The sequence below is a fragment of the Gallus gallus genome, chromosome 14, assembly GCF_016699485.2.
Source record: "Gallus gallus isolate bGalGal1 chromosome 14, bGalGal1.mat.broiler.GRCg7b, whole genome shotgun sequence".
Taxonomy (NCBI): Eukaryota; Metazoa; Chordata; class Aves; order Galliformes; family Phasianidae; genus Gallus; species Gallus gallus.
Genome location: NC_052545.1, coordinates 15,028,502 through 15,051,937, shown reverse-complemented (window position 1 = coordinate 15,051,937; position 23,436 = coordinate 15,028,502). Strand labels below are relative to the sequence as shown.

Here is a 23,436-nt window from a genome sequence, read left to right as displayed (position 1 = left end):
GACTGCTCGCCCCCGGAAGTGATGCGGAGGGACGCAGCCTCGCCGGGATCGCGGCGGTGAGTGACCCGCGCCGCGGCTCTGCCCTGCGGGGACGCGGCGGGACGGGGTAGGACTGGGCCGGGGCGGCGGGGTCCGCGCTCTGCCCCTCAGCCCCGCGGGGGCCCCTCGGCCGCCGCTGCCGTCGCCGCCGCCGCCCCCCCCCTGACGGCGGGGCGTCCCTCAGCCCCGCGGGCGGCAGCCGCCGCTGGGCCCGGCCGGGAACCGCAGCCTCGCCCGGAGCTGCCACGCGGAGCGGCCCCTCCCGTCTGTGCGGAGCCGGAGCCTCGGAGCGAGCCGTGCGTTCGGGCGGGGCCGAGCCGCCGGTGGGGGCTGCCGCGTTCCGTCCGAGCCGCCCTCGGTAGTGGCCCCGGGCAGCGCGGCCGCTTCGCTCGGGAGGTCCCCGCACGCGGCCTCCGGGCCCCAGCGCTGGAGGTGAGCGGCCGGCGTTCTCGGGGGGGAAAAGCAGGGCTTCGAGGAAGCGTGCGGCACTCGGCCTAGAAGGCGGTTCTCTGCTGTCCGAACGCGCCGCCTTTGTAGAGGGGTTCTTCTCTCCGTTCGGCTTTCGGTGCCGCTCTGAGCACGTTACCAGGCCGTGCCTGCAGCGCTGCCCGGCGGCCTCCTGGGTCTGCAACTGGGCAGCTGCAGTCCTCGCTCCAGGGGAGCGTTGCTGGGAAGCACACACCATTCCTGCTAGTGCTGCGAGTGCTGGAAAGAGCCATTTATTTCTGATCTTTTAAGTAGTTAATGCTGCCGATATGCCATCCTTCAAAATGTTTCATTGTTAACTGATGAGTCGGAGCCCAAGTATTCACGTACAGCACTGATCCACAGCTGTAACTTCACTTTAAACAATGCCATCCATAGTATAATTTGAAGGGAACGCAGGTGAAGCACTCGGAAGAAGGGCTGAGCTGTAGACCCAAAGTGCAGAATTGGCCAGTGGTTCCTGAAATGTCTGTCAGGCCTCTGTGTCAGGCACCAGTCCTTGTGTGTTATTTCTTTCTTGGGGGAGCCATTCGTCAGAAGGCATCTGTTGTAAGCACACACTGATTATTTGCCCAAGAGCCTCTTTCTTAAGCAGTTGATGTGTGACTGAGATCTTAGTGTTTTCTTTGGGCTAGTAATGGAAAGAGGGAATGTCTGAGGGCTGCTGTTCCTTGAGTGCATCTGAACTTTGCTGTGTGTTTTCCTGCTCTGAGAAGCTCCTCTGAAGGAGAAAGTGCGAGAGTGGAGAGGTCTGACTTCACCTTCTTGTCAGTTCCAGGGTTTGTCTTAAATCTTACACCTCCCCTGCACATGTGCTAATTGTGTGTGGGAAGGCCTTACAGCCCTTCACATGAAAGGCAATATGCAGCCTGAAACAAAGACTTTCTGCACATCAGCAGAAAATGGAGAACTTGTGATCTGCATGGAATTAGTTCATATTAGCAGAACTGGCATTACAAATTTGCAGCAAGCATCTTCTCTTGAAAGGATTTCTGAAATTCTGATTGTTTTCTAAAATCAAGGCACAATACAGGCACCAATTAGGATAATCCTGAAATAATTTGGCAAAACTATTAATGGGAGAGTATACAGCGCAATGTGATGCTTTGAAACTGCTTTCCTCCTGAGACTGATAACCTGTGATATGATCCATTTCCTGCTGAGTTAGGTGCCTACCCTGCCTGCTCTCTTACTTCATTTTGGAGTTGCATATTACCATATTCATAGGCAATTTTGCTTCACTTGTTCTTATTGATCTTGGAAATTCATTCATAACTATGTCTTCGAATTTACCTGGATAATACAAAAGGAAAGGATGATCAGATGAATTGAAAGGCTGATTTTTGAGGCAAAACCCAGAACAGCTCTTTTGGAAGTCATTAGTTAAAATTAGTTAAAGAGGTATGTACTGAGAAAGAGAACCCACCGGACCATTTGACTGACTTCTAAGATAAAGGGGTTTGTTGTGATGGATTTGGATGTGGATGAGGGTGAAGCTCCATTCCACTGATTTCTTTGCTTCTACTTAAAGACCAGGGAGAAAATCCTATATATTGTGTGCATGTGTACTGGGGCAGGGCAATGCAAAGTAGGGAGGAATGGCAGTGGAAGAAAAGGGGATAGCCATGACTATTCTAAACCTTCAGAGCTTGTAAACTTAGATATACTCATGCCAGAAAATGATGTGTTTGGATACGGACAGACGTATGCCTGTGAGTCTGCAGGAAAGTGAGTACCCCAGTACTGCTCAGAACTGCCCCATGCTGATGTAGAGCCTTGGGGCACTGCAAAAACGCTCTGGGGCTTTGGCTGTTTGTGAAAAGTTGTAAGATACAGGAACAGTGTCTTTGTTCCATCAGGCACACTGGGCTGTAGAAATGAAGGTAACGGAAAGCTCACTGGAGTAAGAAAAAACTGTATAATTAAAAATATGTGATGTTGGAAAAATAGTACTTTCTTTTGTGCTCATCCTTAAAAATAGAAGAGGAGCTGAAGATTTCTATCCAGTATTCTGGGAGACTGGAGGCTCAATCTGTAATGCTCAAGGGACTTGCTAGTCATGAGATAAGAGCAGACCCTTATCCCCTCCGTGAGGATTCCCTGGCTGGGTTCCTTTGCTCCAGCTCTTTCTCCCTGGGGGTCTGTGTCTTGTCTCACTGGTTATCTCACTGGCTTCCTTTCCTTACCAGCTACTGTTAGGTAGGCTTTGTTTTCTGGTTACTGGACATCTCATAATTCTTTTTCTGTTCCCCTTCCCTCCTTTTAAGAATACTGGGTTAAATGGCTCTAGTGTTTTGCAGGTTATCTGCCTTGGTGACATGGAATAATTGTATCCCTGACCCTAACTTAGTCAGTAGTAATGACATAGTAACTAGACTGGAAATGATGGTAATTTTGTGGCAACTTGCATTAACCAAGGTTGCCTTCTGGTGAAATGCCACCTGCAATTTACCCCCTATAAACCCTTTATGACACCTGTGGACTGTCTGTGCTGGTATTGTTATTGTTATGATACCATGAGATGTCTCAGACATGTTGTTTGAGACACCAGCCTCTCATGCATCACTTGCTAACTGCAGTTTCAGTTGGATAATTGCTGACCTGGGCTGCAGCCTTCCAGAGAGCGGGAGGAAGACCCCAGGCTTGGAGATGTGCTCATATTGTTTGTTTCCATCTCATCTTCACCTTTTCTGATGACATTCAGAGATTGTCCCTGTCACCAGGAGCTTGGCTGTGACAGTTCTATGTTCTACTCTCTGTTGTAACCAGAACAGAAGAAATACGGGGGAGAAAAAGGTCAATCAAGGCTGCTTGGTAGCAGTTAGCTTGAGAACTAACCTTTTTGGAGTCGGTAGGTCTGTGTTTTATCTGTGTCCTGAAGGACAGTGCTCCAGTCAACTGATGTGTATTGAACTGGAAGCAGGAGGTCGGTTGGTTGGGGGCTGCTTAGTTGTACACATTAAAGAGCTCTTTTGTAGAGGCTGGAATACTGTAGGCAAACAAAGACAGGAGTGCTAAAGAGTGAGCTGTGGCGATCTTCTGGTGTCTCAGAAGGAAAGTTAGAAATGCGGTTCTGTCTGGGACATCTGCTTTGTGAAAAACAAAACTTACTTAGCAAAATGTGAGACTGCTAATACTGACCTTCTGTCGCAGTTCTTTCTTCCCAGAAAGCCAGGCTGCTGAAGGCAGTATGACAGTCATAGTTATTTGTTGTCTCTCTTTTCCTATTTAGTAACTGTGTTCTTTAAAACAAAAAAACAAAACAACTCAAAGGATTTTTGTGCTCCTGAAAAATACTGCTCTTATTTCTGCATCCAAGTAGTAGCAGACTGTGGCAAATTGTCAGTTCTTACTCTTAATTTTTTTTTAGTGTGATACGAGTTCTCCTTTTGCAGTTTTGAAACACCTACTGCTGTCAGTGTTTGCCTTTTGTTTGGAAAATTAAGAGGGAGACAAATCATCCTAGCACCAAATGGATATGGGGGGCACTTGTAGCTTAGTAACAGGCCGGCAAATCTAGATGTCCCAGAACTTGGTCATGTGCTGACTATTCAATATTTTCATTACCAATGGGTCTACATGGAGATCCTCAAATACTCTGCATTAGCACTCAAATGGGTGGTCCAGAAATGCTAAGGGTCTGATACACGACGCATACCGCTTCCAGCATGGCCGCCTGTGCCTGGAGTTAGTGACTGTATTTATTGTGAGACACAGGGACAGATACCCACACACCTTACCAGGTTTCTGAAACAAACAGTGAGTGAGTGAAATCAAGGATAGGTGAAAATTCACCTACAAAGTATGTTGGCTGAAGCTGCCGCCAGGCTGGCAAAGGGGAGCTGATGCTCTGTGTTATAACTGGTAACGTAAGTCAGAGGGCTCAGAGGGTCTGCTTAGATGCTCTTGCTGCAGTTAGCATCTGCACGCTGCGTAAAGAACTGGTGCTGTGCACTGTGATAGGGAAATCATTAGAGAGAGCTATGGTCTCTGCAGGTGACTTTGTGTATCTTCTGCTTTAAAAATGGCAGTCAGAGTTTTAAAAATCCAAGCACGTGCTCTTAAGATGCTTTAAGGCTTCTGTTTGCTTTTAAGCCTTTCCACTTTGTACAGTGCCTTGTACATAACTTTGTGTTAATTCCAATATTTACATGGCTGTCTGTCCCTGTAGTTCCTGCACAACTGCACGGAGTGATTCGGTCGGCTGGCAGACTTCACCGAGATGGGTGACAGAGTCTCTTGTGAGCATCTGATGCCACAGGTGATGTCAGGAGGCAGTCCGGCTCCTGGCCCATCCTGTGCTGTGCACTTGCGTGGTGCTGTTGGCTGATCTGAGATGTGCTGGAGGTGGTACACCACTAACCAGAACTGCTACAAGGGCTTTCTGGTTTTGCAGGATTAGTGTAACTTTCTGAGTTGCTGGGAGCAGTGAGAAATATGGAGTTATGTACTTGTTATGTCAGTTTTAAGCATGACTAATTAGTACAGAAATCACTGATGATCCATTTGAATCCTATTCTGCTGTACATAAGCAATGGAAGTACCTCTGTTGCTTCTGGGTGAAATCTGTTAGGCAAACTCAAAGCACAGCAAAATCCACACATACCTGGCTGAGTTCTGTAGACTGAGGCTGTTTTTCTGAGTCACTCTGGTTTGGCTGTGGGATAGTTGTGGATTTCTGTGCTTTACAGAGTTGCCGGAGACAAAGTAAGGTACATATTTGCAGTGCAGCAGTTGTCAGATGCTCAGAGCCCGGTGTGTCTGTGTCAGACATCTGAGAATCATGTTTCCTGCAGGTTCTCTGATCGGCACGTTTGCTGAAGTGTCTGAGCATAGAGTAGCTCTGCCCCTGGCATGTACTGCTTTCATTACGAATAGCACGTATCGAAGTGCTGGAGATCTGTCATGCTGTGTCAAAGTTACAGTGAACCCTGGAAAAGCGATGAAGGAACTGATTATACATCTTGCATGTGAGGGGGAGAGGGGAAAGGCTGACAGCTGTAACGAGATGGGGATGAGCTGCGTGGTGACTGAGTCTTTGTTTCATGAAACTGGTGGATTCAAACACGCCCAGGGTCTGAGTGTTGAAGTGTGTACTGGATGAGAAATGGCTTGGAATCCAGCCTGGTTCTAGGTTCAGCTCTACCTGATGGTGTCATCTAGAAAGACTGCATCCTCTGTCATATTTCCCCTCTGTTGCCTTGCTTGTAGCCTAAACAGACTTCTCAAAGCAAGCACTGTCAATTAGTTCACTAACTTATTTATACTACAGAACCACCAGAAGGTACCTTTCTACCATTGTGCACTAGCTAGCTAACCAGACTTGGGTTTGTTCTGTGAAAATACAATCATCCTAACAAATCTTTCTACCCACCTAATAATTCAGGATGAAACACGTATTGGGAAAAGACTTAAAGCTTTTTGATGGGGCTGAGTGTAAAAAGCAATGAAAAATAATGAATATGTAAGGCATTGTGTGGTTAGAGAATGCAAAATAGAGGGAGGGATTCAGGCATGATGTGTGTGTGCTGAAAAAGCTGTTTAAACAATGTGCCTTCTGTGAGCAGAAGGCAGGGCACTCAGGGAAAGGCCCCGCCCCAGGGGGTGGTGGGCACAGCCCCAGTGCTGGAGCTCATGGGGTGCCACTGTCAGCCATAGCATTTGGGTGGTGCTTTGTGGGGCTGGGGCTTGGGTTCAGCCATCCATGTGAGTCCCCTCCAGCTCAGGACATTCTGTGACTGTGATATCATAAAATCCTTAGAGTTGAAAGGGACCTTTAAAGGCCATCTGACCACCTCCCTGCAATGAACAGGGACATGCACCGCTCCATCAGGTGCTCAGAGCCCACCCAGCCTGGCCTTGGATGTCTCCAGCAGTGAAGCATCCACCACATCTCTGGGCAACCTGTGCCAGGGCCTCACCACCCTCACTGTAACAGACTTCTTCCTTATGTCCAACCTAAATCTCCCCTCTTTAAGTTTGAAGCCATTTCCCCTTGTTCTGTCACCACAGACCCTGCTGAAGAGTCTGTCCCCTTCTCCCTGTCGCTCGCCTTTAGATACTGAAGGCTGCTCGCAGGTCTCCTCTGTGCCTTCTCTTCTCCATCTGCACAGCCCCAGCTCTCTCAGCCTGTCCTCATAGGAGAAGTGTTCCATTCCATGGAACATTTTTGTGGGCCTCCTCTGGACATGCTTCAACAGCTCCATGTCTCTCCTGTACTGATGACTCCCTGTCTGGATGCAGTGCTCCAAGTGAGGTCTCTCAGTGCAGAGCAGTGCAGGAGTACCTCCCTTGACCTGCTGGCAATGCTTCTTTGGATGCAGCCCAGCATATGGTTGGCTTTCTGGGTTGTGAGGGCACAGTGCTGGCTCATCTCCTGCTGCCATTCATCAGTACTCCTCGGTCCTTTTCAGCAGGGCTGTGCTCCATCCTTTCATCCCCCAGCTTGTATTGGTAGTGGAGCTTTGTTGAACCTCATGAGGTTCACCTGGTCCCACTGCTCAGCCTGTCTGGGTCTCTCTGGACCCAGTTGACCCCTGGTATGTCAACCACAGCCCTGTGAGGCACTGTGACCCCCCCCTCCCCCTCCCCCCGTTCCTGGCACTGAGAGCTGGCCCTTGGCTGCCCTTGACGTGCTGCCAGGTGTCAGTCAACCTACCTGGTCCTGCACTGCCCACCTGCATGTCTTGCTTCCACTCTGAGGCGGGTGTTTTTTGTTAAAGCAACTGTGTCCTGGTTGCTTGGGTTCCTTGAATATTGCAGTTTGATTCCAAAAAGTAAGGCTAACCAGAATGTTTTGTTATCCTGATGTGAAACAGGTCAACAGAGTTCCCATCTTCATTTCACTGGTCATGATCTGGCTCTAGTTTCCTGAAAAGTGTTCAAGCAGGAGGCCTGACAAACTTGCAATTCGTTGTTAACTAATTACAGCAGAGCTTTCTTGCTTTTAGACTACATCTGAAGTAATTTTGCATAAATGCATATCTGCAGCAGAGATGTGGAACTGTGCTGCAGCCCCTTGCTAGCATGGCACTTGTTTAGGGCCGTGTGAGCTGTGCTCTGAGCTGGCAAGAACACACAACACATCTGCTGTGTTCCAGAGAGCCCAAGTCAGTGGGCAGCCAGACACAGGTACAAAAAACACAGGGGAGTAGATCAGGGTCCAAGCAATCCTGAGGTGCACTCCTCTTGCTCCCTTATTTTCCCCAGGGACTGCCATCTGGGATCTCTAACAAGCATTGGAGTCTGCTCAAAGCAGCTGTAGTCTGAGGCTCCTGGCATCACCAGGGAGGTGCTTTGCATAGTGGCGTCCAGCTGTGCCTTTTCAGTGTGAACCAAAGTCTGAGTTAAAACCCTTGCCCCAGAGAGCTGGACTCTTGCTTTCAACTTGGAATGTATGCTGGCTTCCAGTGTGTGCTGTATTCCGCTAGAAGCTGAGGTTTGGTTGATCATAGGCTTCTTCTGAAGGAGTCCTGATCTGCTTGGGGAGCAGTTTGTTTGTTGCATGAAGTTACCATGCCAGTGCCTTTTTTTTTTTTTTTTTTTTTTAAATGGAAAGTGCAAGATGTTGCCTCTCCACTATATCCACAGGCTCCTGGGGGAGCAAGGCTGTGGGGCTCCATGTTCTGCCTCCCCTTTGCTCCCCAAGTGAATATAAGAGCAATTCCTTGGCTGTGGGGGCAGGCAAAAGAAATGAACAGAGAGGTGGCAGCTGTTGAATTTTGGGAAGCTATGGTCCAATAGAAACCCAGACTGGCACCTGCACTGCACAAGGCAGGAGTGGTGGCACAGGACTGGGGGTCTGAGCAGGATGATGTGTTGAGAATACAGTCAGAACAACCCATTTGGGAGGGCTGGACCTGTGGTATGTAAGGTGAGCTTTGGAGGCAGAGGATGCCTGTCTGTAGGGAGTAGGCTTTTTGGAATATCTGCTTTAAAAATGTTTCAGTGAAGGTGCATTTTTGCTCTGTGGGTGTGTATGACAGTCAAAAGTAGTGCCCAATAGTCCCTGGCCTTCTCAAAGTGTTTTGGATGACTGCTTCCCTGGACTTACACCTTTTAGAATGGCCCTGATCTAATGTAGGTCATATTCTTGTTTGCTCAACGCGACCTGTGTAAAGGACTTTCTGTTTGAGGAAAAGTCACTTTATCTGCAGAATGGCACATGCAATAAGAACGTGTTTTACGGTTATCTTTCTACATCCATCCTCTGCTTTCTACTGAGAAAATGACGGAACAAGCTAATTTTCCCACTCGATTCCTCTCAACCAGGTCTCGTGTAAAAAGTAAGCATGCAGAAAAGCAGCGTTTGATGATCTGCCTACTCCTTAATTGCGCTAAGAGCAGTGACAGTGAGATATTTTAGTGTTTGCATGGTTAAACAGAGGAGCTCTGCCACAGCTTTCTTGGTTTTTTTTCTAGACCAGGTATGAACAGAAACGTTGACAAGGAACTGCAGGTGCAGCACTTGCTATACAAAGCAGACGTGCCTTTGTCCTTATCTCAGAAGAGCTTCTTAGTTATACTAGTAGAGGTGGGAATTGAAAAGAAATGAGGATGAGTCAACTTGACTGAACATGGGAAAACAAACATGGAAAAACAAACATGGAAAAGAATGTGCTAGAAAAGGAAAAAAAGGGAATTAATATCTAGACCCAGATTATGCTTTACTAGGGAGAAACTGTCTGGTATTCACAGGTTAAACAGTGGCTTAGCTGACATGCATTGATAGTGGTAGCACGGAATGACTGAGGTTGGAAGGGGCCTCAAACATAACCCGGTTTCAACCCCCACGGCCTTCTCCGCAGGACTGCTCTCCGTGAGTTCTTCTCCCAGTCTGCACACATCTGGGATTGCCCCCACCCAAGTACAACACCCCGCACTGGGCCTTGCTCAACCTCATCAGGTTCTCGTGTGCCCACTTCTCGAGCCTGTCCAGGTCCCTCTGGATGCCATCCCTCCCTTCTGTTGTGCCATCAGCAAACTGCTGAGGGTGCACTCAATCCCGTCCTCTGTGTCGTTGGCTGAAGAGCACCGGTCCTAAGAGGGACCCCTGGGGGACACTGCTTGTCAGCCTCCACCTGTACGTAGTGCCATTGACCACAGCGCTCTGGCTGCGACCACCCAACCAGTTCCTTATCCACTGAATAGTCCAGCTGTTAAATCTCTCTCTCTCTCTCCAACATAGAGACCAGGATGTGGTGCAGGACCATGTCAAAGGCCTTGCAGGCCATCCAGGCAGATGACACCAGATGCCCTTCCTTTGTCCACTGATGCCATCACTCCATCACAGAAGGCCACCAGATGGGTCAGGCACGACCTTCCCTTGGTGAAGCCGTGCTGGCTGTCTCAGATCACCCACTCATCCCTCATGTGCCTTAGCATCTCTTCCAGGAGGATCTGCTCCATGGTCTTCCCAGGCACAGAGGTGATGCTCACCAGCCTGTAGTTCCGCAGGTCCTCCTTTCCCCCTTTCTTGTAAGTGAGTGATGGTTCCCTTTTTTCAGTCCCTGGGGACTTTGCCTGACAGCCATGACAACAGCATGTTAGTTTTGCCCTGAGAGCATGAGATAAGGAATTAACTCTCCCCCGCTGAAAGCATTAAATTAGCCAGAAGTCTGTGTTTACTTTTAACAAATATTTGAACTTGTCCATTGTATTCAGTACCTGGTCTGTGATTTCTATAATAATGCATAGTCAGTGGTGTTAATGCTACTCAGTAAGTGAAAAAGTGAACCAGTTTTATAAAAAGTCTCTTTTAACAAATGAATTTGGACTACCGAAGGTTAAGTGCTACTGCACAGTTTAGTGCACTTTATGGTTTTCATTGTCTCTTAGAAGTGTAAAGTTTTGTTTGGTCCTTTTGTTTTACAGTGTTCCATGTGGATCCCAGAGGGCCTGCAGGCGGCTGTGAAAGCCAATGGAAGGACTCCCTGCATAGCCGGAATGATGTAAGTAGAAGTCTGCTTACAAAGTCATGGCTGCAGTGTCAGCTGTTGGAACAGCAATTGCTTCTGGTTCAGCAATTGCAGTGATCCTCTCATGCCTCCCCTACTGAGCGTTGTGTGCCTGTTCAGAGCTGGAAAATGAGGGGGCACCCGTGATGCTGTTCCCTATGACCTGGTATGTTAGAAGTCATGCCTCCCTGCCCACAAAATAATGCACAGTGAAATTCCGTACTGTTCTGGAGGTCTCTGCCTAACTGTTTGCAAGAAGCTGAGGCTGGGGTGAGGCTTGGTGAAGTTGGAGCCATTGTTTTTGCCTTAGCTAAAGAACTCCTTCTGGGGAAGGGGTTTACTGTCTGGGGGAGCCGTGTACCTTTTGGTATGTGGTGTCTCAAACTTGTCTATGAGGACTTCTTAAAGGTTTATTCTTTTTCTTTGTCATGATACTTTCTCCTTTTTGAAACTCATTGTAAATACCTTGTGATGCAACACTGTATTAAACAGCATAATGCATGGCTGTATTTTGTTATTCTCTGGATGTAACCAATAATTTCTGTTGCTGCAATGTTAGTCAGTAGAGGAAAATAGTGGGTGTCTTAAATATCTCCTTTGCATGTTTACAGCTCAGGTGTTTTCATTTGCGCTTGATGTTCTGTGTGCCAGAGTTATTACCCAGTCACTTTGTTGTTTACTCCCTTCAACCCTTGGGTTATGTGGGATCTGGTCGCTTGAAAACCTGAGATAAAAACAAACTGCTTTACAGGACTTGAAAAAAGAAAAACAAGCCAAAGCATTCACAGGGTCCTTCTGATCTTCTGTAGGCTTCCTGTGTAATGTTCTGGGTAATGTGGGTCTACACGTCCTTTGTTCTTAGAGGGTGGCTTTCCTTTAACTGGCTGCAGTCTTCCTGTGTTTCCAGCTGGTTTATCCCTTCTGGAAGGGAATAGAGATGCCTTGCTAGGCAGTTCCTGTTGTGTGGAAGATGGGCATCTTTGTGATTCATATTTACTGTATATTGTTGCTCAGTACTTGTCGGACTAATCAGGCTGCTCTGGGAGTACCGTATCCTGTAGCACTGAGTGTGTCCAATTGTTAGTCCTGAGTTTTGGTCTTCTGCTAGAATAGTAAAACTGGTGATCAGCGCTGTCTCTCTTGTCTCGCTGTTAAGTTGTATAACCACATTACAGTAATTTTGCTGTTAAGTACTGATTCTTTTGGGAATTGGTGCTTTGCTGCCAGCCCAGCGTAACCTTTGGGTCAGTTACATAGAGCACTTCTTACTTGAAGTTTCCAATCCAACTAGGAGAAATATTCCCATACATCCTTTGCTCCCTTCTCTGTCATTGGCGTGACCTAGGTGTGACTCTTCAGTTAAATGAGTAGCTCTGGTCACTGATCTGGGAGCACTGTCTTTATACTCACTGAGCATGGAGGTCAGCGCAGCTCCTTACACTGCAACCAAACCCTTCCTCCATCCTCCCTTAAGGAAAGCTCTGAGTTCTTGCTTCTGTTTCCTTCCGAGGCTCTGGCTGCCAGCATGGTTTGGTGCTGAGTGGAGGCGAGTAGTACGTGAGGTGGATTGAGTACAGCTCAAGCATTCTATACAGGAGTAGCTGAGGGTGTGCCCAAAGACTTGTCTCAGAAAACCAGATGCACTGACCAAATGCCAGTGCATGCAGTGCAATTTATTATTATTTGTAGAAGGAAAACGAAGGGCATGAGCACTAAATTGGCTATGAGGAATCACTGGAAGAGTAAGAATTGGACTTGGCATTTGAATTCTAATGACTTTAAAGGAAAGAAGGAAGGCTGATGTCTGGGAGTTCATCGCTGGGCAGCAATTGACACTGCCTGGTAATATCCTGAGAAAAGGGACTGGCACAGACTGGAGAAGGCAGCATTCCTTGGGTTTGTGGCAGCTCTGCAGTTTGTAGCTGTGAGGTGCTGAGGACCCACAAAGTTCCTACAGGTGATTTATGTGGAGATGTGTATCTTAGCGAATCATTTGAGATACAACTGAAGAAGAAATTATTCTTGAATAGGTTAGATTGCATTTTCCTCGCATATAAAAATCATGTTATGGAGTTCATCTTCAAAGCAATTTTAGGAGTTTGTTCCTCCTGTTGCTGTAATAATAATAGTAATAATAATAATAAAAATTACACCAATTCTAAGTGATGAATTGAAGAATTGTTAAACGTCTTTTTGTCAGTGTGGACTCCCAGGTGCTGCCTGCCCACAGAGCTGCAGTCACACTGTTTGCCCCACGTAGGTACAGTGGTGGGGGGAGGATGCAGTGTGTGCTGCTGGTCTGACATGGCTCCCAGCTTAGGAGATTCCCTTTCTGAAGAGCTCTACCTGAGAAAGAGCACGGGAGGATGGCATGATGTGTGTTTGCTTCCTTCGTGTGTACTTCTCATCTCTTTTCATTCTTGTTCTGGAAGCAATAACCAGAGCTATGAAGTGAACCCCATTTGTGTCTGAGGCTCCAACAAGGAAGGAGGAATATGATGAGCAACTGCTTTCTGGTGATGCTCTGAGAAACAGACTCAGCACGGCTGCGTGCTGACAGAGTGGTGCCAGGCAGTCTGGTTGCTTTTAATGGCATCATTTAAGATCCCTTCTCTGGGGGTAAAAAGTCTTTTCCAAATATGCAACACTTTAGCATTGGGGTTATAAAAATGAAGTATAAGGAAATTGTTTTGGCGTTTTAATTTTGGTTTTTACCAACTGAACTGGGGTTACTGCTACTTCTGTGTGTGTGTGTGTGTGTGTGTGCCCCTGGTCTGGGTCAGGTTACCTTGTTGCTGTCCCTCCCTTACCCCCACCCAGCACTTTGTTTCACTGTTCTGTGCTCTGTAATTAAAAGGTGGGCATACTTTTTAAAAAAAAAAAACAAAAAACAAAAAAACAAAAAAACCAAAAACCAAAAAACAAACAAAACATCAAAAAAAAACATTTCCTTTAAAATATTTCTGGGTTAGAGTAGTCTGTCACGATGAAGTCTGCACATGAATCAACCTCTTTGTAACCTCTGTTGCCATAAGAATTTTAGGAATTTCCTTTATTAGGACCTGTTAATATACAGCAGCAACTGAGCGAGGTGAAGCAGCCTGGAATTGCCCAAAGTTTCCAGCATACACTGGCTTTCTGTATACTATTCCTTTTCAGCAGGCGAAATGAAAGTATCCCGAAGCCTGTCTCCTTCCGTTGAATGTTATCCCACGTGTGATGCTTGCAATGTTCTTTGTGTAGAAGCAGCTCTTTCACTCTGAAACTGTTTTCCAGGTTGGCAGATGGCCGCTAGTGGCATGGTGCAATGTGCTGAGGGGTGGCCGCGGGGCTGTGGCACGGCGAGGAGGCTGCTCTGAATGAAGCCGGGCTCCCTGCACCATGGGCCAGTGTGTCACCAAGTGCAAGAATCCTTCGTCTACCCTCGGCAGCAAAAACGGGGAAAGGGAGACGGGCAGCAAATCGCATAGCAAGAGAAGTGCCCACAAAGATGACCATGCTTCAGCATGTGGGAAGTCCTCGGGAGATATACTTGTGAATGGGACAAAAAAAGCAGATGCTGCTGTGGAGTCCGGTCTGCCTTCAGCATTTTCTGGGGATACAAAGAAAGACTCTGTCTCCAGCACGGAAGAATCGTCCCTCCAAAGGATTGGAGAGTTATTTAGGAGATACAAGGATGAACGGGAAGATGCCATATTAGAGGAAGGAATGGAACGATTTTGCAATGACCTCTGTGTTGATCCCACTGAATTTAAAGTGCTAGTTCTGGCTTGGAAATTCCAGGCTGCTACAATGTGCAAATTTACAAGGTTAGTTCCCGCAAAGTTTTAATTATTTTCGTATGTTAAACTGTATCCTATCATCTGTATTGGAGAGATAGCCTCTTCATGTAGGTATTTCTTCTAACAGTTGCTCTTTGGTGCAGTCCACTCCTGCGGCTGCAGAAGGTAAACTTTGTGTTGTCCTCTCCTCCTGCTCCCTCATAGTAGATTTCAGAACTGAAGACGTTTCTGGGCATCACGCTACTAATGGTGAACAACATGGAGATGTTCTGTAGACATCAGTTTGTTCTTGATCCACAAATCCAGTTTTTCTGTATCAGCACTGTCTTAAGGTTAAGATTTGACACAGCAAATAACTTCTGCTTTAAAATAACATGAGAGTCCTTACTTAGTATTGCTGCCAACTCTGTTATTTTTCTGTGAAAGAGCGTAAAGCAGAACTGTTCGTGCCCAACTTATGTTACACATAATGTCTTTCTCCAAGACTAGTCCTGCTAAAGCTTAGAGAGGTGCTTCTGTAGTGACTGGTGTTGCAGGCTCTGCCTGTCCTGACAAGGCTGTCAGTTAGTGAACCCATAGCATTTCCAATGCTGCAGGAAATGACAGAATGGCTGAAAATCACCAGAAACCTACCCAGTCCCACCACCAAAAATCCCCAAACCAAAACACCCTCCCCACACACACACTGAGTTCTCTATCAGTGTCCAGGTAAGAGCAAGTAAAGAACTTTTATTGGAGTTTATGGTCAGTTGAGATTGATTTGAATAATTTTAACTATTTTTACTCAGCTAATAACATTTAAAATTACTTTGGTGTTCTGAGCCTTAAGCCAAGCCTCTGCTGTGCACTGAACACTGATAGCTTCCCCTGCCTCTGCAGCGGCTGTGTGGTTGTGGGGGTGTGCTGAATGCAAATGTGGATTTTCCAGGGGCTGAAGCAGCAGGGCTGCACAGGGAAAAGGAATTGTCAGTGTCTGATTCTGCACAATCATTTTAATAACAATTTGATTTTCTGGGAGAGGTGCATTTCCAGTGGTGAGAGGTTACTTCTGCTCAGCAGCGTGTTCCATGATAGGGTCACAGACAGGTGGCTTTGGCCAAAGAAGGCAAGGCAGTCTTCTGATCTCCTGAGCTCTGCGCTCTTCTGTCTTCCCTCCACCCAATCCCACATCAGTCTGTGGTCATGGTTGACACCAACTGGTTGCTATACTGCAACACCTGCTCCTGAGTATGAAAGAAATCACAGTTAGCCACCTGTCCTTGTGGCAGGTCGTTGGTGTACTGCCTGGTGCCCTACTTTGAGCAGTGTCTGTGTGTTGCATTGTAGCCTGTGCCATGTGGTGTGGGTCTCTCTGCTTATACCCTTGCTGACCATCGCAGCTGGCACCCCCTCTGCCTTTCAGTCTGGAAAAACAGCCATAAATTGAAGGAAGGCCACTGCTCAATGACTCTTCTTTGTGAGCAGCTTGTCCAGAGCATGGGCCCTCAGGCACGGGCAGCATCACATGGACCTGTATGTGGTGCCATGGAGCAGCTGTGGTATTTTCCAGTGTGTTCAGCACTTCTCCTGTGGCTGATGTGGTTTACTCCGTGTTGGTGAAAGGCTCGGGCTCTGGGAGTACTACATATTCGGGAGGCCATATTACAGAGCTCTTCAGGTGATTGCAGTGCCCCGGCTGGGCTGGTGTGTGTGCTGCGGGTGGGCCAGGAGGGGCCTGAGGCAACATCTGTCCTTGCAGCGACTGCTGTTACCCAGAGCGTGGGGCTGGGGGCACCCACATGCTGCTGAGATCGCTCACTCTGACCTACTGAGGGGAGATGGGAAGTGCTCAGTGCATGAGAAGTGTTCACGCTAATTTTTTTTCTCTCACTTAATAGGAAGGAGTTTTTTGAAGGCTGTAAAGCAATAAACGCGGACAGCATCGATGGCATTTGTGCACGGTTCCCTGGCCTCTTACACGAAGCCAAGCAAGAAGATAAATTCAAGGATCTCTACCGCTTCACCTTTCAGTTCGGCCTGGACTCTGAGGAAGGACAGAGGTCGCTGCATCGGGAAATAGCCATTGCCCTTTGGAAATTAGTCTTCACCCAAAACAAACCCCCCATTTTGGACCAGTGGTTGCACTTCCTAGTTGAGAACCCCTCAGGAATCAAGGGAATTTCCCGGGACACATGGAACATGTTTCTAAATTTTACTCAGGTGATCGGACCAGACCTTAGCAACTACAGCGAAGACGAGGCCTGGCCGAGTCTCTTCGATACGTTTGTGGAGTGGGAAATGGAGAGGAGGAAAAAGGAAGAGGAAACCAAATGTATTACATCTTTGGACACAGAGGGTCTGTGTACAGAAGAACAGACTTAACAGCATTTAAGCGGCAGTGACAAAAGCAACCCGTTGCCCTTCATGAGATGTAAACTCTGGATGTTTCTGGAGGTTACCGAGTCTCCAGATTTTTTTTTCTACTTTACACCTTTTTCTGCCTTGTATTCGAAAGGGCTCTAAAATGCTGTATCATGTTTTAGGCACTTTCTTAACTTTGGTTATTCCTTTTACTCTTACCCTGAAATATTTGACCCTGGCTACAAGTTAAGCATTTTTGTTAAGATTTCAGATTAGTATAAGTAAGTCTGATATTTCTTGCACAATGTAGATCTTTTTAGTTAGGTTAAATTAACATTGCTAAATTATACAGTGCCAGATTAAGTTTTTCATACTACGTCTGTCAGGGCAGGTCTGTACTGTGTGTAGTGCTGTTTACATTGTTGAAAATTTAGGCTATAATAATTAAGGTTTTATACCAAGAATATAGCAGTGTTAACTTGAAATGCATTAATCCCCTCCTAATAAGGCTCTTAAAACAACAACAACAAATCCAACAGCATAAGCAACAGCTTTTTGTAATGTGGCTCATTGCCACTCGAAGCTAACTCCTTGTGACCGAGTCCAAATCATTCCTTTTTATTTTTAGTTTCAAACTAAACATTGGGACTGTTTTATAAAGTTACTGTACCTGTCAGTCAACTGAGTGGTAGATGAGGATTTGTATTGAAATCTGACACAACATGTAATAAAAGAGCAGTGCTACCTCAGTTTTATTGAAAGTGGACTTCTTGGTGGACTTCCATTTTGTTTGGAAGTTTTATTTTTGTGGTTACAGGAGAGTATTTTTACTTGACTAAAAGAACCAAAGGTTCTGCTTCTTAAGTTTCTTAAACATTGACAGAAGCAACACACAAAGCCTAAGTCTTCAAGGAAAACTGCGGTATAATTCTGCTTTAATTTGTTTGATTTATACCTAAAGCATTATCTTACTTGTCTGGCAAGCACAGTACTTCTATGTGAGGAACCAATTTTTTTAAATCTATGCTTAATTGCTAAATTGCAGTTAATACTCCACACTTTCTGGAGCAACAATATTGGCATCTGATGACAAAGTGAATTCGTAATGTGTTCTTAATGACAACAGTGTAGACGAGTCATTTTTAGACTGATTTAATAATATTTGGATAGGAGTAAATTTATTATTTTACAATGCCTGTATTGGGACTATTTGCCTGTTGAAACTGTTGTGACTTAAAGGGAATTTTATTAACACTGGTTGAAGCTTTTTTTGGTTATCGATGTTACCTTTTTTAATTGTAATACGTCAACTTTTTTACACATTTTGGTAAAAAGGGATAGTTGCCAAGGCTTCCCATGAAGCCCAGTATGGAACTCATGAAGCCAATACACGTACATCACACACCTTTCATTTTCACAGCTGTACTTCAGGATTGTAAAATGGCTTCAATGAAAAATCAAAAGCAACAAAAACCCTCAAAGCTGAACGGTCGTCTCTAGCATCTCATGGGTTCTGTGGCAGTGTGTAAAGCTAAAGGAAGCCAAACTTCCAGCAGTGAGCTTGTTGTTGGGTCCTGGGTGGTGTGCAGTGCATGTCCGCTGCTGAGCTAGTGGAGTGTTTGCCTGACTTCTGTGCTGGGCTCTGCTGATGGACAGCCTGCATGGCAGCTTGGGGCAGAGCTCGTACATCAGTTATAATCTCTGGCTGTCTAAAACTGCTTAAAAACAAGTCCACAATGGCTGATGGCATCTCTTCCTCCTAGTAACAGGAGGGCTTGGTCCATGCTGCTTTAGCAAGCTCTTTTTGGGAGAGTGAAGCAGTGGGGAGCAAATAGAGGCCTAGCCAAGCCTGTCCCTAGGCAGGAGGGGGCCCAGCTCAGGTGTTACAAGCAAATCTGCCCCAAGGGTGCCCTGCTGCTCTCATCCTCCATGCTGCCCTAACGGCACTAACGCGTTTTGGCAGCAAAACTGAATCTTGGTTTGGTGAGCAAAGCAGGCATTTGTGCTGTTAGAGTGGAATCGATGGGGGGAGGCTTCTGCTGGTGCTGGTCTTTAGTTAAGCAAGAGAAACAACTCTCCAGCAGAGGCCGCTTCACTAGTGAAAGCTCCAAATGGAGGCCTGAGCTGATAGTAAATGAAGGCTATATGAAGTTTGGGACATTCATTCAGCTGCTCAGCGCTTTGTTCATTGCTTCATTTTTTTCCTAAGGGTAGTTATAAAGTGTTCAGTGCATGGAAGCTGTGCTCACCCAGTGCAGGGTGCAACTCTGCACACACAGAGTTAGGGCAGTGACTGCTGCTTTATCTGCACAATGAACTGCAGCAGCTCCAGAAGGGAGGGATTAGAGATCTCTGTGGAACACATTTATCTGGTGGTCTGGAACATGGATTGCAGTAAGGAAATAAATTTGTAGCACATCAAGGCATAGCCATTTCAGTGCATCAGACACAACACAGCTTCCTTCTTTAGACAGTGGTGTTGAGTATGCAGGAAGGGAAAATATTTTCTCTGGGAGGCAGGGCATGCAGCTGTCAGTGACTTCTCCTCGTGTGCTGAAAGCACAGAACAGAACTGCCCACAGCTGGGCCTGGCAGAGTGCTGTTGGTTTCAGTCTGGCCTTGGTGCTTACAACGCAGTTACAGGACGCAAGCCAGACCCGTGTCTGCTTTAAACTCCTGGAGCAGGAGCTGTGGTTATGGTGCAGCTCTTCCATAGCAGTGCTGGGGGGCACCAGGCTTGGTGCTCCTACCCCTGGTAGCCCTGCCCTTCTGTGCCGCTGCAGTGCTGCTTCAGATGCGCTTCTGCAGAGTCTGCAGCAATGCTGGAGCCTCTGAAAACGTGCTTGCCTAGTGGTTGAACTGTGAATAGTTGTGGAAGAGGCGCAATGCTTTTGCTCTCCATATAATCAGTCTTTAATGGCCGCAGGACTGGATCGAGCAGTGATTGCAGATCAAGTGCTCAAAACCATTGGAGCTATTTAGTTTATTTCTTAGAGTATGCATTAGAAATCTTGATGCATGGAGTGAATCTGCTGCAACTTGGGATAACTATAGATAACTATACAGATCATTGTAGGAATCTACTGGGAATGTGATCTGACATCCACACTATGGCGTTTTATTGCCTTCACTTATACACAAAGAAGTGCAACTTGTGCAAACTTTACTCCCCAGTACTAAAGCACTGGGCACTGTGCAGTGTTACTGCAGTGCCTTGACAGCTTGGCTCAGTGGTGCCAGTTCCTCCTGCGGGTGTGATTTTGGGTTGAAGACTGTTGATGGATTGATTCAAGTGTGGATTTGAAAAATTCCACCCAGAGTTGGCCATCAAACTTGATGAGTAACTTAATGGATACTGAATGTGGAACTGTGCGTTTATTTGCTGCTGGTGCTATTCTTTGTAGAGAATTAGAACTTTGTAGTACTGTGCAATGGTATGGAGAGAACCCAAGGGAAAAGAGAGGAGTGTGGCAGGTGGCATGGGACCTGCTGGGGCACGAGCTGCTGTGGGTTTGTCCCAACTGTTGCTGTGGCCATCAGAGCCCCAGGGCTCCACAGAGCGCAGGACATGTCTCACCTGCTGCTCCTGTGCATTGACTGCTAACATGAGCGTCTTCCTTATGGTTCTAAGCCTTGTTTCCAAAAAATAACTCCAAACAAACGAGCAGAGTTGAACACCGCATGGTTAGTGGCTGCCTCGGGTCTGACGCAGCGTGCTGGCTGAGGCTGTGCCATTCGTATTCACTGGAAGAGAACAGGCATTGTGAAGGTCTGGGTCTTGCAGTCCTGTGTTCTGCGACGTGGCCTTTGTGGCAGGAATCCTTGATCAGTTGGGTACCTGATTCTTTTGAGCTCCCTCTGCTTGAAATGTGTGCACGTGAACTTTTCCTTTCATATTGAAAAGGAAGATGCTTAGCCTGAAACTGAAAATTGTTCAGTGTTTCAATATACAGCAAAACACAAATTTTGAAGGCTTTTGTTCTTTTCAAGCAAGTAGTAAAAGATAAGTGTGCTTATTTCTGTTGTGTGCAGAGACACTGGTGTTAATTTTTTTTCTCTGGATTATCAAAGATTGTATCTTTGTTTTTATATTCTCAGTTGAAGTGAAATACATGAGATTGTAAGATGGGAGGCCATAACTCCTTCACCGTGAAGTACGTAGGTATCTCTACCTCTTGTTAGACTTGAATAGTTCAAGTTGACCATCCTTCTCTCCCAGGCTGTGATGCTTGGATAAGTAATGTACACTTTTTAATTGACCCCTGTTAAGTGTTACCTATTTACCTTACTTTTTGGTATCCTGCTTTTAGTCTGCATGCAGTCAACCCTTTGGAAGGGAGCAAAGCCAAGCTGGTAAGGGACACGTCAGTCCTCCAGGGAGTGAGTTTTGGAGTGCAGTGGTGAGCGGAGCCGCTCCCTTGTGGCTCAGGGCCTTTCAGCATCGTGCCTTCTCTTTCCATTTCAGGCCACAATAAATGGGAGACAGAGCAACTGCTCCCCAAGAAGGGACTGTTTGGCCCTTTCATTTGCCCTTGAAAAGCACCAGGAACCCACCTGATGCAGTGCTATGAGCTGTGACAACAAAAAGTGAAGGCTGCAAAAGTGTGAGGGTTGCACAGCTGCTGCTTCCTCCCTGCGCTCGGTGTCTGCTCGGGATGAACGCCGTATGCTTAAAGCAGAGTTGAGAGTGCTCGAGCATGCTGGAGATGCCGGGAGGTTCTCCTCCTTTTCTGTTCTTAAAAAGCTTCTATCTTTGCATAATTGCACCCTGGAGATAAAATCTCTTTCTAGATGACATGCATTTTACACACAGAAAAAACACATTTGTCTGCAATGCTCTTGCTTGCAGATTCTCCTTGGGCTGTGGGTTGGCTGCGGCTGGGACAGCGCACTTGAATGTTGCCGATGGAGCTGTCCCTGTGCCACGGGAGTGGCTCTAGTTAAGCTTAGCTATCTTAAAAATATACATTCTTTCTTATCTGTAAGTTTAAATGGTCTCTCAGAAAGAAAATGGGCCACCAGGAGTGGTGGGAAGGCCTCATGCTGCGAGTTGTCCATTATTCAGAGTTCCAAGAGAGATGGATGTGACTGCAGGATGAGGCTCTCACCTGGCACTGCTGGGCTCCATCCCGGCCGACCTGGGGCACAAAGTGAGCCCGCATTGCTGCAGCTGCACGGAGTGGGAGGGAGCACTGACAGAGCCAGCCCGGAGAGCTGCAGCTCACAGCACAGACACTTGTTGTGAAGCTCAGCCCCAGCATGGCCGCATCGCCCTATATGGAACGAATGTGTTTTGGTAGTGTATCTACTCTCGGAGAAGTAAATAATTGTAAGGAAACAGTGAAAGCAGCACACCTTTGTGCAGCTTCCACCGAACTGTATGTGAACACAGCTAGCTTCCAGTCTCCTCAGTAAGCCCTCAAGGGTACTTGGGATCAAATCTACCGTTTTCCGTATCGGGAGTAATCCTTGCTTTTCGGACTTATCAGCAGATACCACTTCTGATCCACTTTTCTCACCCTGGGAAATGATGAATGTATTGTCGTGGAGCAGAACCAAGCTTCCTCCTCCAGCCGGCACCATCACAAGTTGCTGCGGAGTTGTAATGCTTGAAATGGCTGCAGATAATTCTTTTTCATGCAGGATGTCTTTATCGAGGGATGTGCCCAAGTGTGAAGCCGTGATCTGGAGAAGTGGGAAAAGTTTGAGGTGACGCATCTATACTGAGTCTCATCTGCTTTGTTGTTTTACAAATACTTCTGTTGTTGTTTTGCTCACCATTACCGTCTGGAACAGAATGGAAACAGCATCCCACAGAATGTGCAATCTGAGGCACAGTGCACATAGGTTGTGATGAGAAGGTTGTTGTTACTTGATAGCAATCCTGAGTGCAATGTTCGGTCCCTTTTGGAAGAAAAGCATTAAGGTTTTTCTTTACTTACAAGCAAAGCATCAGTTTGTCCATTACTGACATCTTGTGGAGTTTGTGCCAGATGTATATTAAATATTTTGGTGCTTTTTCTAATCCAAGTTGCCATTCATTCACCCGTGAGATTGTTGTACTTTTGTATATTAAAGCGTCGACACACCCGTTAAGAAAAAACAGAAAAAAAAAAACCAAACCCTGAAACCCCATCACCACCAAAAAAGTATTGCCTGTAGTCATTCTGTATCCTGAGTACTGTAGCTTTGTAAATGTTCAGAGCTTCTGGGTCTCTGTACTGCAGTAAGGTCTGAGGGAGGGGACAGCCAGAGAAACCCAATCCCCAGCAGAGGGAACTTGCACGTTGCTCTGTGCGTTATGAACAAATGGGTCATTTGTCGTGTTTATATAATGACACTTTGGTGTTCACTTTTTTGTGAAGCTTTGTACAAAATGTTTTATTTAAACCTGAAGTCCTTTTTACATTTTCAATTAAAAGGGGAAAAATTAATTATTTTTTCATGACTATAACTAGGACTCTTGCTACTTTTGTTATCCATAGTTTCCCAAGCAGGAATCCTGGCTGCATACTAAACCCTTCCCTTGCAGGGACGTGCCTACCCTGTTCTTAAGTGCATTGGAATTAAAATGGCTTGGTTTATTTGCTCAGATTTGCAGTGCACATGTGTACAAAGTGCTGGATGTGAGCAGTCTTAACAGGAGAGGGGCTGCGTGGAGGGATGAGTGCAGCAGCGCGGGTGGTCTCCATTCCCTCCAGCAGCACTGCATGGAGAGTCGGACTGCCGTCTGTCTTTGTAGCAGCAATGACAGCGGGCTCAGGGTGGTTATCCCAGTTTGAAAAGGGCCGCCAAGCTCACTGGGCATGGATACATTACCTTTCTAAAATAAA

The 23,436-nt window shown here is 46.6% G+C and overlaps 1 protein-coding gene across 5 annotated transcripts; it reads left to right on the top strand.

Annotated features, from left to right (window-relative positions):
• Window positions 1-8: 8 nt before the first annotated feature.
• On the top strand, window positions 9-22,628 carry DCUN1D3 (defective in cullin neddylation 1 domain containing 3). Of its 5 annotated transcripts, none has more exons than XM_040647807.2 (5): window positions 9-56; window positions 9,713-9,952; window positions 10,399-10,475; window positions 13,758-14,290; window positions 16,141-22,628. In XM_040647807.2, exons 4-5 carry the CDS (start codon window positions 13,863-13,865, stop codon window positions 16,622-16,624), a joined length of 912 nt encoding a protein of 303 aa, XP_040503741.1. In that variant the 5' UTR covers window positions 9-56; window positions 9,713-9,952; window positions 10,399-10,475; window positions 13,758-13,862; the 3' UTR covers window positions 16,625-22,628. The 5 variants fall into 5 exon arrangements, with proteins under 5 accessions (XP_040503741.1, XP_040503740.1, XP_040503742.1 ...); XM_040647806.2 differs by having other exon boundaries at window positions 9,713-10,002; XM_040647808.2 differs by having other exon boundaries at window positions 9-471.
• The last annotated feature ends 808 nt before the right edge of the window (window positions 22,629-23,436 follow it).